At 44.5% G+C, this 15,789-nt stretch overlaps 1 protein-coding gene across 1 annotated transcript in view; it reads right to left on the reverse strand.

The window, feature by feature from the left end:
* The window catches only part of cubn (cubilin (intrinsic factor-cobalamin receptor)), a 450,080-nt gene that overhangs the window by 165,282 nt on the left and 269,009 nt on the right, over window positions 1-15,789 (reverse strand). Inside the window, exons 39-43 of the mRNA XM_038796451.1 lie at window positions 15,006-15,184; window positions 12,414-12,620; window positions 10,904-11,044; window positions 6,274-6,455; window positions 126-297 (exon numbers count right to left, since the gene is read on the reverse strand). Of these exons, the coding sequence (XP_038652379.1) occupies window positions 126-297; window positions 6,274-6,455; window positions 10,904-11,044; window positions 12,414-12,620; window positions 15,006-15,184 (881 nt within the window). The remainder of the gene's footprint in view (window positions 1-125; window positions 298-6,273; window positions 6,456-10,903; window positions 11,045-12,413; window positions 12,621-15,005; window positions 15,185-15,789) is intronic.

Genomic DNA, 15,789 nt, shown 5'->3' on the forward strand with positions numbered 1-15,789 from the left:
TTATATGTTATGACATCAGAAAGAAAGATCATAATTAAAATTTGATATTAAATCACACTGCTAAATTTTTAAATCATGAATGGAATAATATGGTAGCTTAGGTATACAAATTACACGTGGCTGACCTGCATCCTTGTCTGAAGTGTAAGTTGCACTGAAGCCTTTGTTTGAACCGGATTTGTCACTCACAAAAACAACACGCATGGTATTTCCAGATGACATCACTTGTGTTCCAGGGTCAATGTAACTACAATACTTCTGTAGCATTGGAGAATTGGGTTGAAGGCCATTGTAAACCTAGTGATGGAAACATCATCAACTAAAGAACTAACACCAAAGAAAATCATTATAGTTTGAAGTCACAAATGTCTTTCGCAACTTATTGCACATCTACATCTGTGATGAAAAAATCAATGTTTAAAATTGTTGGCATGATAGGTGTACTTGTTAATGTGTCACATATCTTTAAAAATGTCTGAATGACTCCTTCCTGACCACAGCAGATAGATACACTTCCTGATCTGTCGCTGAAACAGTTATGTTGCGAAATTCGTGTTTCAAACTCTGTTCTGGGCTGACTTAGGTGATTTTGTTGAATGAATTATTTGGGCTTGTAAGAGGTGTGGGGTGGCATAGAGAGGTTTCCTACAGTGGAACTTAAGAAAGCAATTAGGAGAGCAAAGAAGGGGCATGAAAAATCACTGGCAAGTAAGATTAGTGAGAATCCCAAGATATTCTGTAAGTATGTTAAGGGGAAGGGGATAACCAGGGAAAGCCCATTCGGGACCAAGGGGGCAATCTGTGCGAGGAGCTGGAAGACATTGGTAGGGTGTTGAACGAGTATTTCACACCTGTCTTCATGCAGGAGAAGGAGTTTGTAGGAACAGAATTTGGGAAGAGGGACTATGGGGTTCTTGAATAGTTTGATGCCAAACAAATTTGATTAAATTTGTTGAGGTGGTGTCCGGGTATGTAGATGAAAGTATTTCAATTGATGTTGTTTATATGGATTCCAGCAAAGCCTTTCACAAGGTCCCACATGGGAGACTGATAAAGAAGGTAAAAGTACATGGAGTCCAGAGTCACTTGGCAAGTTGGATCAAAAAATGGCTGAGTGGTAGGAGACAGAGGGTGGCGGAAGAAGACTGTGCGGCTGCAGGCCAGTGTCCAGTGAGATCATACCACAGAGATTAGTGTTAGGTCCCTTATCTTTTGTGATATATATATATATATATATATATATATATATTGTTATAACCCCCATGAGTCCAATGGGAATGACCTGATTGATCTCCCTGTAGGATTAGTGGAATATGAGCTCTCCAGGTGAGGATCGGTGGCCTAACATTGGCATTGTTATTTCCCAGAGAGAAAAGCAGGCTCAGGAAGGAGCCCGCATCGGAGGATGGCCCCTGCTTGGGCATGGACTGTTGTTTATTTGCTGCATTTCGTTGCTGTGAGTAGGAAATAAATTACTTTTGGCTCACCTTTTCCAGTCTCCTCATTAACTACAATATTGGCAATGAGGAGAAAACAGTACTACAGACAGTGCTGCAGGCCACTTAGACCACGGCTGCTTCTCAATACAAAGGAGCAAGGTCTGCACTGTTGCAAAACTGCCGCTCTTCGGTAGACTCGACGCATTTGATGAGAGTGTGGAAAACTGGGCTCAGTACACGGAGCGCATGTGCTATTTCTTCAGGGCGAACGCTATTAGAGGGGAAGATTGTCAGAAAGTGATCCTTTAGAACTATGTAGGGACCACCACTTTCAACGTCATAAAGAGCTTGACCTACCCTGCGGCCTCAGGCACCAAGACGTTTGAGGAATTGGTGGCGCTCATGGCAAACCACTATGACCCCAAGCAGTCAGTCATTGTCCAAAGATACCGAGAGAAACCCGTGAGAGGCTGTCACTGAGTTTCTGGCATGATTACGCAAACTGGCGGAACTCTGCAGCTATGGGTCATCCCGAACGGAGATGCTACATATAAGGCATGAACAACATGATAACCCAGCGGAAATTGCTGGATGAACCGTCGTTGGACCTGAAAAAAACCATTGAGATCTCCCTCTCATGGGAGAGCATGGAGAAGAGCATCCACGAATGCCAGGGTACGTCGGGGACAGAGATGAATACCTTAGAACATCCTCCATTGCCTGCAGTCAGGCAAGACAGCTCCCCTGAGCCACCGGAGAAGAATTTGCAGAGGTGCGGTGAAACTTCAGGAGCCCACAATGCCGGGTCAGCCAACAAGCATGGCATGGCACCCAGGTCGAGGGAGGCGCCTGCCTAGAGCCAGAACCCTCCACCGAGAGCAACCCATCGAGGACGAGTGCATGCAATTGAATTATATTGCTACACCGCAGATTGCCCCCATCAAAATAACTGTCCAGGTGAATGGTCACCCACTAGAAATGGAGCTGGACACGGGGACTGCAGTCTCAGTGACAGGACGGCAGACGGGGTATCCAGCATTTGAACTTAAGAACAACAAAGCGAGATTGGCAACATACACGGGGGAACCACCAGCCCTTGCACGAACAACAGTGACCCCAGTTGTCTATGAGAGAAGTCTGTCAAGCTGCCCTTGATAATTGTACGGGGTTCTGACCCGAGTCTGCTGTGCTGTGATTGGCTCTGTTTGGACTGGCAGCAGATTTTCAGGATGGATTCTTCAAAGTCCTGGGGAAGTACCTGTAACATTTCTAGGAGGGTCTGGGTAAAATCAAAGGTGCCATGGCCAAGATACGTGGATCCTGAGGTCCAACAAAAGTACTTCAGGGCCTTCCCAGTTCCGTATGCATTGCTGACAAAGGTAGAGGATGAACTCAACCACTTGCAAAACCTAGGAATCATCAGGCCGGACCAATTTGCAGATTGGGCAGCATCTGTAGTCCCGGTACTGAAACCAGACAAAACTGCCCGCTTGTGCAGGGATGAGAAACTAACAGTAAACAAGGCCTCTGGTTTGGACAGATACCCGAATAAAAGACTTCCATGCAAAACTGGCTGGAGGACACTCTTTTTCTAAGCCCAATGTGAGTTATGCATATCTCCAATTTGGAGCTAGACACGGGTTCAAGGAAATTTGTGACTATTAATACACAGAGAGGCCTCTATGACTATACAAGGTTGCCATTCGTAGAATCATACAATCCGTTCAGTGCAGAAGGAGGCCATTCAGCCTATTGAGTCTGCACCCACCCTCTGAAAGAGCACCTTTCATAGACCCACACCTCACCCTATCTCTGTAACCCAGTAACCTCACCTAACCTTTTGACACAAAGGGACAATTTAGCATGGCCAATCCACCTAACCTGCAAATCGTTGGATTGTGGGAGGAAACTGGAGTAGTAGACAGTCACCCAAGGCTGGCACTGTGAGGCAGAAGTGCTAACCACCATGCTGCCCATTCGGAGTGTCATCAGCTTGTGCTATTTTCCAGAGAGTCATGAAGAACACCAGAACAGCCTCCTAGGACTACCACAAGTGGCAGTCTACTTGGACAACATCCTGGTCACCGGTGTCACGAAAAAGGAGCACCTGATCAACTTGGAGGAAGTCCTCTGCCAGTTTTCTGAGACAGGTAGCTGTCCTAAGAGAGGAAAATGCATTTTCTACGCCAAAGAGTTTATGTGCTTAAGCTATCGTGTCGACCGAGACGACCTGCATCCAGTTGAGGAGAATGTGTGAGCAATCAAACAACCCCCCATGCCAGAGAATGCGACCAAGCAGCGGTCATTCTTAAAACTTGTGAATTAATATGGAAAATTTATCCCTAACCTGACGACCATCCTCTGCAAACGTTACTGAAGAAATCTCAAGAATGGCCGTGGAGAGTACCGCAGCAAGAAGCCATAGCCAGGGTGAAGTGCGGCTGTTGTTATCAGGGTTGTTGACCCATTACGGTTCCTCAAAGCCCCTTTTGGCTACTCATGATGCCTTTCTGTATGGAATTGGGGTGAATTAACCCACCACATAGCCAACAGACAGCAGACTGATAGCCTATGCATCACTGACTTTGGCCATTGTGGAGCGCAACTATGTCCAGATTGAAAAAGAAGGGCTGATTGTTGTCTTTGTGATGAAGGAATTTCACCAGTAAGGGTATGGCCGTTGGTTCATCATCATAAAGAACCACAAATCACTGCTTGGAATGTTTAAAGAGAACAAGGCGGTTCTGCCAATAACATTTGCCCAGACAGAGTGACTAGTGCCGTTCGAGTATACGTTTGAGCATCGCTCGGGCACGCAGATCACAAATGTGGATGGTCTGAGCCAGCTCCCATTGCCAACACGCCCCCTCATCTCCACCAAGGACTGACAAGATCATATCAACCTTACATTTTATGGAAACCTTGCCGGTCATTGCTGCATAAATGCTCAGTTGGACACAGAAGGATCCAGAGGTATTAATCACGGACAACAATGCCCTGTTCATCAACGAGAAGTTTGGACGCTACATGAAGACAAACGAGGTGAAGCACATCTGGACAGTGCCATATCACCCTTCCTCAAATGGTCTGGCTGAACGAGCAGTACAGACTAACAAGAAGGGTATGAGGAAACTGGCCACGGAATATATGGGGATGAGGCTGGCGCACTTATTGATCAGCTAGCAGACTACACCACACGTTACAACCAGAATGTTCATGGGCCGAATGTTCCCTGATATTAGTGGGAAAGTAGAAAGGGGTCAAGACCTTCAGAGGCGGTACTGAAGTAGGCAGACTTAAATAATTTTTTACTTGGTATAAATTTAACACAAGAGTCTTGTAACTAAAGGTATGACTGGGAGCTCAGTCCCGTGTTTTGCTGTGGGAATTGCTAGACACAGATTAGTCTGGATGACCACATTTTCCGAAAGTGCTACCGATTTGACCAGCTTGAGAGCCCATTTTGGAGTTTGAGCATCAGCTGGAGGCAAAGTGGTGTATCTATGAGACTGAGAGGATCGTGGATAGCACGTTTCTAGATGTGATCACCCTGCAGCTTGAGGAAGTGCAGTCAGAGAGGGGATGGGTGAGCAGCAGTCAGAAGAAGACGGGCAAGCAGGTAGTCAGGAAAGCCCCAGAGTGCATCGCACTCAAGAACCATTGTTTGGTGTTAGAAACTGTGAGAATGACAGTTCCTCTGGAGCATAAAGCCAGAACCAAGTTCACAGCATTGTGGGTGGCTCAGCTGCATAAGGGGAGAGGAGGGAGAATGGAAGAGCAATAGTGCTAGAGACTCAAGAGTGAGGGGTGCAGACAGGTGTTGCTGCAGCTGCAAGCGTGATTCCAGGATGGTGTGTTGTCTCCATGGTGTCAGGGACAAGGATGTCACTGAATGGCTGCAGGGCATTCTGAAGGGACAGGGCAAACAGGCAGAAGTCATAGTTCGCATGGTACCAACAACATAGGTAGAAAGAGGGATGAGGTCCTGCAACAAGAATTTAGGGAGCTAGATAGCAGATTGAAGGGCTTTAGTTTCCTGGATCACTGGGTCCATTTCTAGGGAAGATGGGAGCTGTATAGCTCAAGCGGGTTGCACCTGAACCGAAATGGGACAACATTCTTGCAGGGAGGATTGCTGGTGCTGCTGGTGTGTTTTAAACTAATTTGGCAGGGGGGCGGGTTACAGATTGGAGCTAGATTGGGGGTGATGCACAGCCAAGTGCAGAAGAGAAATCAAGTTAGTCCGAAAGGCAGGGCTAAGTGAAACATGTTAAGGCACAAAGGGATACGGCAAGGCTGGATGGCATTTCTGTCAAAGCAAAGAGTCTTACGGCTAAGGCAGATGAACTGAGGGTGTTGATTAACACATAGGAGTACGATATTATTGCTATCACAGAGACATGGTTGACGGAGGGAGAAGAACGATGTAGGTATAGAAAGCACAGAGCGGGACTGTGACATAATTGAACAGATCATCATTCAGAGAGAGGAAGTGTTAGTGGTTTTAGCGGGCTTAAAAGTGGATAAATCCCAGGTCCAGGTGTAATTGTATCCTCAGCTGCTGAGAGTCAAGTAGATAAAGTGGCTAAGGTGGCATATGGGATAACTGCCTTTATTAGCCAAGGCATAGAGTATAAGAGCAGGGAGGTTATGATGGAGCTGAACAAAATGATCGTTAGCTGCACAGATCATTAGAGTACTGAGTGCAATTCTGGTTGCCACACTACAGGAAGGATGTTCAGGCCAATAGCCTCATCAAATGCCAGGGCAGAGAGGAGAGATTGGCCTGAATAACTTAGTATCTTTTCGATTGTGCACTTATTTTTACACTTACAGCAACATAGTCAAATCTACAAGTCAGATGTGTTTCCAAGTGAAATTCTTTGAACATTAGTGTGACTCTACGTCCAACTTGCACGATGATTCTCCATTGACATTCACGACCATGGAAGTAATTATTTGGGTAGTTTGGTGAGCTGAATGTTCCTGCGTCTGCGGTTAATTCACCTCCACAATCTGTAACAAGATGCATGTAACTTAATCTCACTGGAACCGAAAAAATATATCTTCCATCTCTATTCCTGTTAAGCATCCTATTCAATCATACATAATGTAGACCAACGTGTGTTTTCACAGACAAATAGTAATTATTATGTTTTGAATTGTATTGAGAGAACAGGGGTAGTATTACATGCTTTTGAGTTGTTCCTTTATTTTATTTCTGTTAAATATTGCTCCATGGTAGAGCCTTCTAATGACAAGTTTTAGTGAAGCAAACTTTAAGGATACTATTCAAAATAAGCATAAATTAGAAATGTTAATAGAAAATACTGGAAGTGCATTACAGGTCAGTAGCTGAAAGAGAATAAAGGAGTTTAACCTGTTATTACAACATGCTTGCTTCACAGTATCAAAATCAGAGGATTCTTATACATGGTGATTCTCGGGGTTGGATATGGGTTTGGTGAACTTTCAGATGGGATACCACAGGAAGTCCAGATTTCCCTGTCTGTTGTGCTCTATAACCTTTCTTCTTGCTAGTTTCCTTGTCTGGATGTCAGCCTAATTGTGATGCTTGGCTTCCAAATCAATAAGGGGGACCTTGGAGTTGACCTCAAGTAGGCCACTCCTTGATATAGGTGAAGGAGGGTTGGGGATGCTGGGGGAGGGGCATGGTGCAGGACCTGCTGTTTGTGTCCAATCCTCAAATGGAGGCCATGGGGTTCCCAATGCATCCAATTATGGTTGGGAGGTCAAATCTCAAATCCAGGGTATGAGTCAGGGATCTGGGGGGGGGGGGGGGAGGGGGTTAATAGGGGGGGGAGGGGAGATTGAGGGCCAGGGGAAGCACTCTTGATCCTGCTGGTCCACAAAAACATTGTTAGATTTTCCGAAGGCTGGGAAACCCAACAGGTCACTGTTAAATCTGTAAATCAGAGCATAATTCTGGAGTGAGAGACAGATTTAACAGCAAAGATTTTTGTAGAGTCTGGGCAATTATGTTGCTTTTTAAAAATGGCAGCAGGACCTAGTTCTCGGATTCCCACCATCGTTCTTGGCTATATTTGGGCTGGTTCCATCGTGGGGGTAGGCATTTCCCCCGCAATTTCTGTGGAGATAAACAAGGTTCTCAGAGGAGTTGTGAATGATAGACTGGATTTGGGAACATTTTTGAAGGTAAGTTCAAATGGTGTTACCCAACTCTCCCATGTCCCTTCCATGCCTCTTAAGCCATTTGTGTTCCCTCCATGTCCATTCTTGTCTCCCTGCTCTCTCCATGCTCATTCCACAACCCCTTCATGCCTTCCACACTGCTCCATGGCTACCATGCCCCACTCCGTGCCCATTCACCCAGTATAAATTATGTACAGAATCAATGAGCCATGTAATAACAATGGCAATAGAAATGCTGAGAAAAACATCTATTCAGAAATCTGTCTTGGAGTTCAGCCAAACATTAATAAGCACAGGTGAAGAACCCCCAAGTCTGGCCATCTGTTCGCAATGAAATAGTTTCCAGATGGCCTCATTATGAATGTTTGGCCAAGAAACCGGAGGGGGGAGGGGGTACGTTGGGGAAGTGCATCAAGGGGATGTTAACCCAATAGCATCACAACATTTGGTAAGACACTTCACATTCTTTCAGACTAAACACCGAGTCTAACAATTTCAGATTGTAAACTACACCAATGTTGTTTCCTTTCCTAAGCCGGATATACTTTTGGACTTACTCTCTTAATTGTCTCTCTCTTTTTTTTGCTTTTGCATGTGGTATGGGCCAGGGTTTAGAGAACCCCAAAGTGTATCATGGAGTTCACCTGACCCACAACTTTTAATAGAGTGTTGTTATGGGGAGCACATTGGCCTACTTTACAGATGTGGTGCAACAGAGAGCTAAAGTACTTTTAAATTAAAACAATGTTTATTTATGAAACCAGTTAACACTTTATAAACCCACAGTAAACATCTTAACAACTATCAACGCCAATCATCCCCACAGATACAATATTCTATAAGTAACCCTTAATCTTTTCTTGCAACATCCATAAGACAAAATACCCTTTTTAACACAGAGATCAGGTTTAAATTCACTACTGAGAGCAGTTATCACTTTGAAATCATCCAAATGATCTGGAGACAATCTTTTGATTGCAGAGCTATCCTTATACAGCTGCTTGCTTTTCCTGCAGCTATCCAGCTCTCAAACCAAAACTAAAAACACCCTGTAGCTGCCAGCCCAAAGTGAAAGTGCAAGACAGGCAGCCCAGCTCCACCGACACTCTGACATCACTGCAGCTATTCGATAAACACCTATTTCTTAAAGGTACATCCACTAGAGCTATTTAATAAACACCCAGTTCTTAAAGGTTCTCGCACATGACAAATGGAAGCTGTTCATCGTCCTGTCATTCACATCTCCTCAAGGCAGATCTTTCATTTCTTTATTTGTCCCATTACCACTCCTTTTGTCATTTAATTATTTTTGCCTTCCACCGTATCAAGGATTTTCAATTTTGTTATTTTTCCCACTTCCATTTCCCCCCCTTCACTTGTTTAAAACCTATTACATTTATAACTTTTCCCAATTCTGATGAAAGGTCATTGAACTGAAATATTTAACCCTTCTCTCTCCACAGGTTCTGTCTGATAATTGTAGTATTTCTATCAATTTCCACCTTTATTACAGACTTTCAGTTCCTACAGTATTTTTCTTTTGCGTCATATCAAGATGCCAGCCATTCAAATGTTTCAATTTGCAAACTGAATGGATTGATTGCCGAGTCCTTTTCCTGCCTCATTAAACTAGGTGGTCTGGCTGGTGTTGTGCTGGAGATTTTTGATATTTTAATCACTTACATGAAATAAATGAAAATTGCTTACTGTCACGAGTAGGCTTCAACGAAGTTACTGTGAAAAGCCCCTAGTCGCCACATTCCGGCGCCTGTTCAGGGAGGCTGGTACGGGAATTGAATCGTGCTGCTGGCCTGCCGTGGTCTGCTTTAAAAGCCAGCGACTTAGCCCAGTGAGCTAAACCAGCCCCTGGGGCTGGTTAATCCCCAACCAAAGAGTTTTTGTGTTTAAAATCCAGCTATTGAAGTGGAAATTGGTGCATTCCACTTGTTCCTCAACAGTGGGTTTGGGGTTTTGATCCAGCATCAGTGAAGGAGCAGGGATGCATTTCCACATCAGGATGGTATAATTCCTGGAGGGAATATTGACGCGGTTGACACGTGATCTGCTCACCTGGCTGATGAATGTCAGGGGTTTGAACGGTGTTGTCAAAGAAGCAAGTTGCTGCAGTACTTCCCGTGGACAGTACACAATGTACCTCTATGGTACATTATTCATCGATGGGTTTGATGTTTAGATTAGTAGATTAGGTGCAAATCAGGTGGATTGCTTGGCCTTGAATAGTGTCAAGCTTATTGAATATTTCTGTAGTTGCATCCATCCCAGCAAATAAAGATGATTCCATCACACTCCTGACTTGCACCTTGTAGAGGATAGAGAGATTTTAGGGAGTTATGAGGTGAGTAACTCACCACAGAATTCCAAGTCTCTGATCTGCTGCAATAGTCACTGCATTGATGTGGCTGGTGCAGTTGAATATCTGGTGAACAGTGGTCAATAGCCCCATGAGTGATCTTATGATTGAGGGAAAGTCATTGATGAAGCGACTGTAGAAAGTTGGATCGAAGACACTGCCCTGAGGAATTACTGCAGCAAAGTACCGGGGTCCGACGACTGTCCTCCAGTAACCAAAAGCTTCTTTCTTTTGACTCGAGCCACTGAACAGTTATGCTCTTGATCTCCAGCTTCTTCAATTTTATTAGGGATCTTTGACACCACAGAATTGTTTCCTTTTTGGCAGGGCAGGCATTCTTATTTCATTTCTGGGATTCCAAACAAGTTTGTATTATTGGGCCAAGGCTGTAATGAGGTTTGAAACGGAGTAGCGCTGGCAGATTTGAAATTGTTGACAATTCCCTCCATCACTTTGCTGGTGTTTGGGAAATAGCAGTGTAGTAATTGGCTGGATTTATTCCAATTTGTGTGACAGCCCTTTCTGCATTGTTGCCAATGATGTTACTGTACCAAAACAGCCTGGCTAAGGCTACATACTATACCCAATCAAGGAGTTGCTAATACTGATTGACAAAATGCTATTACTAGTAATAATAATCTTTTTATTGTCACAAGTCGACTTACATTAACACTGCAATGAAGTTACTGTGAAAAGCCCCTGGTCACCATATTCCGGCACCTGTTCGGGTACACAGAGTGAGAATTCAGAACTCTCAGCTGGCGCAAGAATTGAACCCACGCTGCTGGCCTTGTTCTGCATCACAAACCAGCTGTCTAGCCCACTGAGCTAAACCAGCTATCTGCAGCATCTTACACTTTGAAGAGCACACATACGTGTTTTGAAAAATGCTCCAAACTAGTTTGCTGGGCAATTCTACCTTCAATGCTAGCTTCAAACTGCAGGCTGAATCCTGATCCATTCCCAGATCCATCAGTGCTGAATTTGACATAAGCAATGCTGCTTGAAGTATCCACAGCACGTGGCAACGTGTTACCACAGTGTCGCCCCAGCAAACGGCCTGTATGAATGAAACAGAGATCAGATATTACATCATCTGCACTTTAACATTAACAGGAACCAGCTGTGCTGTACAAGTCAATATTCTAATTACAAAATGCAAGAAACAGGACAAGGACATTAAATAACCAAAGATTAATGGGTGTGTTTTCACCTTTAACCCATTCCATTTAGTGATTTTCTAATATGGATCTGCTGGTTCTCAAAGCACATAATAATGTTGGAGCAGGCAACAGCACAGTGTGCACTTAATTGGGTTTTAATATTCATATATTGATGTTTTGTTTTTTGTGAGCAAGTCTTCATCGCAAAATAACTACCAGAAAGGTATAACAGTGCAAAACATGAGCATTTCAGTGTGCCATGTCTTCGGGAATAGCTTACAGATCATCAAGAAATGTGCTCTCAAACAATGCCCTCAGCTAGACTTGGGCGGGAAAACCCAGGTTGAATCACACATGAATTTTCTCATAAATCCCACTGACATAAGATTCTCACAACCTCTTGAAACAATATAGGAAAAGAAAAAACATGAGGTAAGATCTGTCAACGTAGCTAACTTGGTAATACTGTATCAAAGGCAGCAATTTCCCTCCACCCACTTCCATTAAGAGGGTTGACAGATGGGGTGGGATGTGGCACCATATCCATGGTCCACTCTCTTCTGCTAGCATTTTACCAGTGGAAGGATATTGTCAGGCAGCCCCCCCCACCCTCAGGCTAAATGAGGCCCTTAAGTGACCAATTAATGGTGTTTTCCCAGCAGTCAGGGTGCCCACAACATGTGGTGAGGCTGCCAAGTAAACACGCCAGCTGGGGAGGAGTGTGTAGGCTTGTGTTCAACAGAGGACGTCCACTCACTGTGATCCTCACTTCCAGTCGTTACCCCCCTACTCGACTACCCAAAAGCCACCTATCCCCTCTTGCCTGACTGGGCATTGCTGCAAATGGAGAATTGCCGGACATCTTATTGACCGCAGCTCTGACAGGTGGAATTTCCACCCAGAAAGGGGTGGAGGCAATGATCTGAACCAATTGACAAGCTGACTAATTGTTAAATCAGGTTGGGGCTTCCTGGCCATGCAGAGTCGGGCACCTTTATAGCTCATGAGGGTGGAGGGCAGGAACACCTCTGTGAAAAATTCTGGGCAGTGTCTACGAATTATAGATCCATTCCAGGGAAATATATCGGTAGTGCTCTGAAAATTGTAGGGTTGAACTGATCCACTGCAAGTTCACACTTCTGATTGGTTTTTTATTCCTTCACGGGATGTGGGTGTACGTTGCTGGCAAGGTCAGCTTTTTATTGCCCATCCCTAGTTGCCATTGAGAAGAGCTTTCTTCAAGCTCTGAATCCTGAATATACTCACCACTTGCATTATACTCTCGAATTTCCACAAAGTCTTTGATACAATCAGATGTACTTTCCAGGTTGAATGCACTGAAAGTAATGGTGAGGTAATGACCTTCGGGTCCCTCCAGGAGCCATTCACATTGAGAATTGTTTGAGTAATGTGAGGGGTATCCAGGACTCTGCAGAGATCCTCTCTGTGCAGAGACTGTTCCACCACATACAGCTAAAGGTGATGGAATGAAATCCCCTCATTAAATGCTTCGAGATAAAGAGAATTTTCATAGTAATTGTCTTAGCCATTTGTGCTGCTGTTGCAAAACAAACTCATACACATCAAACCATTGAAATTTAGTTCAGAATAAACATGGTTATGATTACCCACATGTAACCTAGCTATTCTTGCCTTTTCGTGGGATATGTGGAACATTTTAATCAACTTTGCTTCCAATTTCTACCATTCTCTTGCCATTAAATGGTCTATCTCGAACTCTTTCCTTCCATGGCTTCTCTGCCTCTATTTCTGGGTATAGGCTCACAATCAATATTCACCATTATCCCACTGAATCCCACAGCTACCTTGACAACCTCTTCAATCAGCTCCTACATCCCTCGCTTTCCTGCAGCACCTTTCCATGCAAACGCAGAAAATGCAACACCCGTACCAGCCTCCCTGAACAAGTGCCGGAATGTGGCGACTAGGGGCTTTTCACAATAACTTAATTTGAAGCCTACTTGTGACAATAAGCGATTTTCATTTCACCTGCTCTTTTACCTCCTCCTTTCTAGGTGGAATAAGATTTATTTGTACTTCTTTCGATTTAGCATACTGTATTTGTTCTACATGATGTGGTGTTCTTTACACTGGGGAGACCAAACACCCACTGGGTGACTGCTCTGGCGAATACCTCCATTCAGTCTGCACGCATAATCTTGAGTTTCTGCTGCCTGTTATTCCAATTCTACACCTTGCTCCTGCTCCCACACTGACCTTTCAACCCTTGGAATGCCACTCAATGCAAGTTCGAGGAATACCATTTTTGACTGGACACTTTACAGCCTTCCAGAAACAATAGTCAGCCTTTTAGTCGCCATTCAACATTCTGGTCGCCTCACTATAGGAAGGATGAGATTGCACGGGAAAGGGTGATGAGGAGATTCACCAGGATGTTGCCCCTTTGGAGTATTTAAGCTATGAAGCGAGGCTGGAGAGGCTCGGGCTGTTACCTTTAGAGCAGAGAAGGCTGAGGGGGGGGACCTGATTGAGGTCGATGAGATTATGGGCACGATTTATCGTCCATGTCCCGCAGGAACTAAGGCCGGTAGACCCCAGAGAGAAGCCTCTTCCGGGATTCCCGATGGTCGTTACGCCCCGCGAGATTTAACACGATCTTGCGAGATGTAGCGATCTGGATCCCGTCCACAATGGTGCTCTGAAAGCTAGTGATTCGAAACAAACATGTTGGACTTCAACCTGTTGTCAGACATTTTAGAAAGTAAGTGGGTAAGAACTTGAAATGTCATAACATTCAAGGCTATGGGCCAAGTACTGGAAAGTGGGATTAGTGTTGATTTAGTGTAGTTTTGTTGGTGCCGACATGATGGACTGAAGGCGTCTTCTGTACTGTATGATTGTCGGCAGTTCCACTTCCGGTGAGAAAAACTGTGCAAATCCCACCATCGGTGTAGGCGGGATTTCTCATGGAATTCTGAGCCTCTTTGCCAAAAAAGGAGAGTGGGCGTGGGCGTGGGCGTGGTTTACACATTCACTCTGGTGTGGCGGCTCTTCTTCAAGCCAAGAACCGGCTTCAATCAGATTAATGCGCCATCTTTAAAGGGCATCCCGACCAGCACTGCAGTCTAACGACCCCCAGCCCACGTCACAGAAGTCTCGGGGGCTCTCCCCACCCACCATCACGACATTATTCACCAACCAAACCTCCCTATCTGGTATTCACTGCCAGCAAATGTCTGCTCCCACCCCACTTCTCCCATCACACATATATGCATCCTGCCTCCCTCCCCCCCCTCCAATGTGGCTCCCACTAGGATCCACCCCTGTATTTCCCCCAGCACAAGTTGGCATTGGCAGATTGGCATTGCCAGGTTGGCAAAATAGGTCACTAAAAAGACAGCTTATGATCACATTATAAAGCTGTCAATTTTCTCCTCAGCTGTGTGAACTAAGCAAGTTTATCCTTTATTGAGAGTCCGTGCTCTCATTCTCTCCCAACTCAACTGAAAAATCCCAGCAAAGGCAGGCGAAGTTCTTAATTAGGCACTTAAGGAGCTCGCCTTCCACCTGACCTGCAAAATAGCATGGTGGAAAGCACACTCCGATGTTTTCCTACACTATTTCCCCAGCCTTTCTGCCTCCCAGCCCATTGTCAATGGCCCGGGAAATTCCAGCAATTTCAGACATGATCCTATCGCAAGTCTTGCTGAGCTAGAATCGCATATTGAAATTTAAGTGCAAAAACCTGTGGATCCTGCATGAGTTCTTAGCCGCTGAACCCAGTAATCAATGTTTCACAGTAACATATTCCACCTCATATCCTTAGAAAAATAAAAGAACAGTCCATCACAATAAAATTTGACAAAGTTACTGTACCTATTGAGTATTTAGCTTTGAATCCTTTATAGCTGAAAGCATGGTCAGTTCGGAATCGTGCATACAAAATGCTACCTGTCGATTTCTGGCGGGAAGGCCTTGTAGATCCACAGAAACGTCCAATCAGAGGAGCATTTGAAGTAGCTCCATCATGTAGCTCCAGGTAATCAAATTTACATCTAGTTCAGAACATATCAGCTTTGTTAAAGAATTACATTCCTTTGTGACTGTAACTGTGCATTTTACATTTATTGAATTATATTTCTGACAATCAAATACGTATCTTGAAAAATTGGGTTCTTCTTAAGACCCTCCTGTTTAAGGTAATAAGCAGTTTAGCATCATTTAAGATGCATTTAGACAGATATATGAACGGGCGGGGAACAGAGGGAAGTAGATCCTTGGAAAATAGGCTACAGGTTTAGATAAAGGATCTGGATCGCGCAGGCTGGGAGGGCCGAGGGGCCTGTTTCTGTGCTGTAATTTTCTTTGTTCTATGTTCATATGGACATGGACTAGGACTGCCCAAAGTTCAAACCTCGGCCTATGCTAAATTAGCTGTTCTCAAGTAGTATCAGAGAGTTACTTTTGGCCACAGGGTTTGAGAAAAGAAATGCCTGGTGTTTCCACAACTTGCTACCAATGACTCCCTGTTGGAGGAGAGAATAGGTGAAAACGGTGCACAGATTTGGGCTCTCATCATCAAGAAAAATGGTAAGAAGAACAGCAGTAGTATTAAGTTAATTGATCTTTTTGAGCTTGTTCTACCATGTTACCCAAGATT

The sequence above is a fragment of the Scyliorhinus canicula genome, chromosome 5, assembly GCF_902713615.1.
Source record: "Scyliorhinus canicula chromosome 5, sScyCan1.1, whole genome shotgun sequence".
Lineage (NCBI taxonomy): Eukaryota > Metazoa > Chordata > Chondrichthyes > Carcharhiniformes > Scyliorhinidae > Scyliorhinus > Scyliorhinus canicula.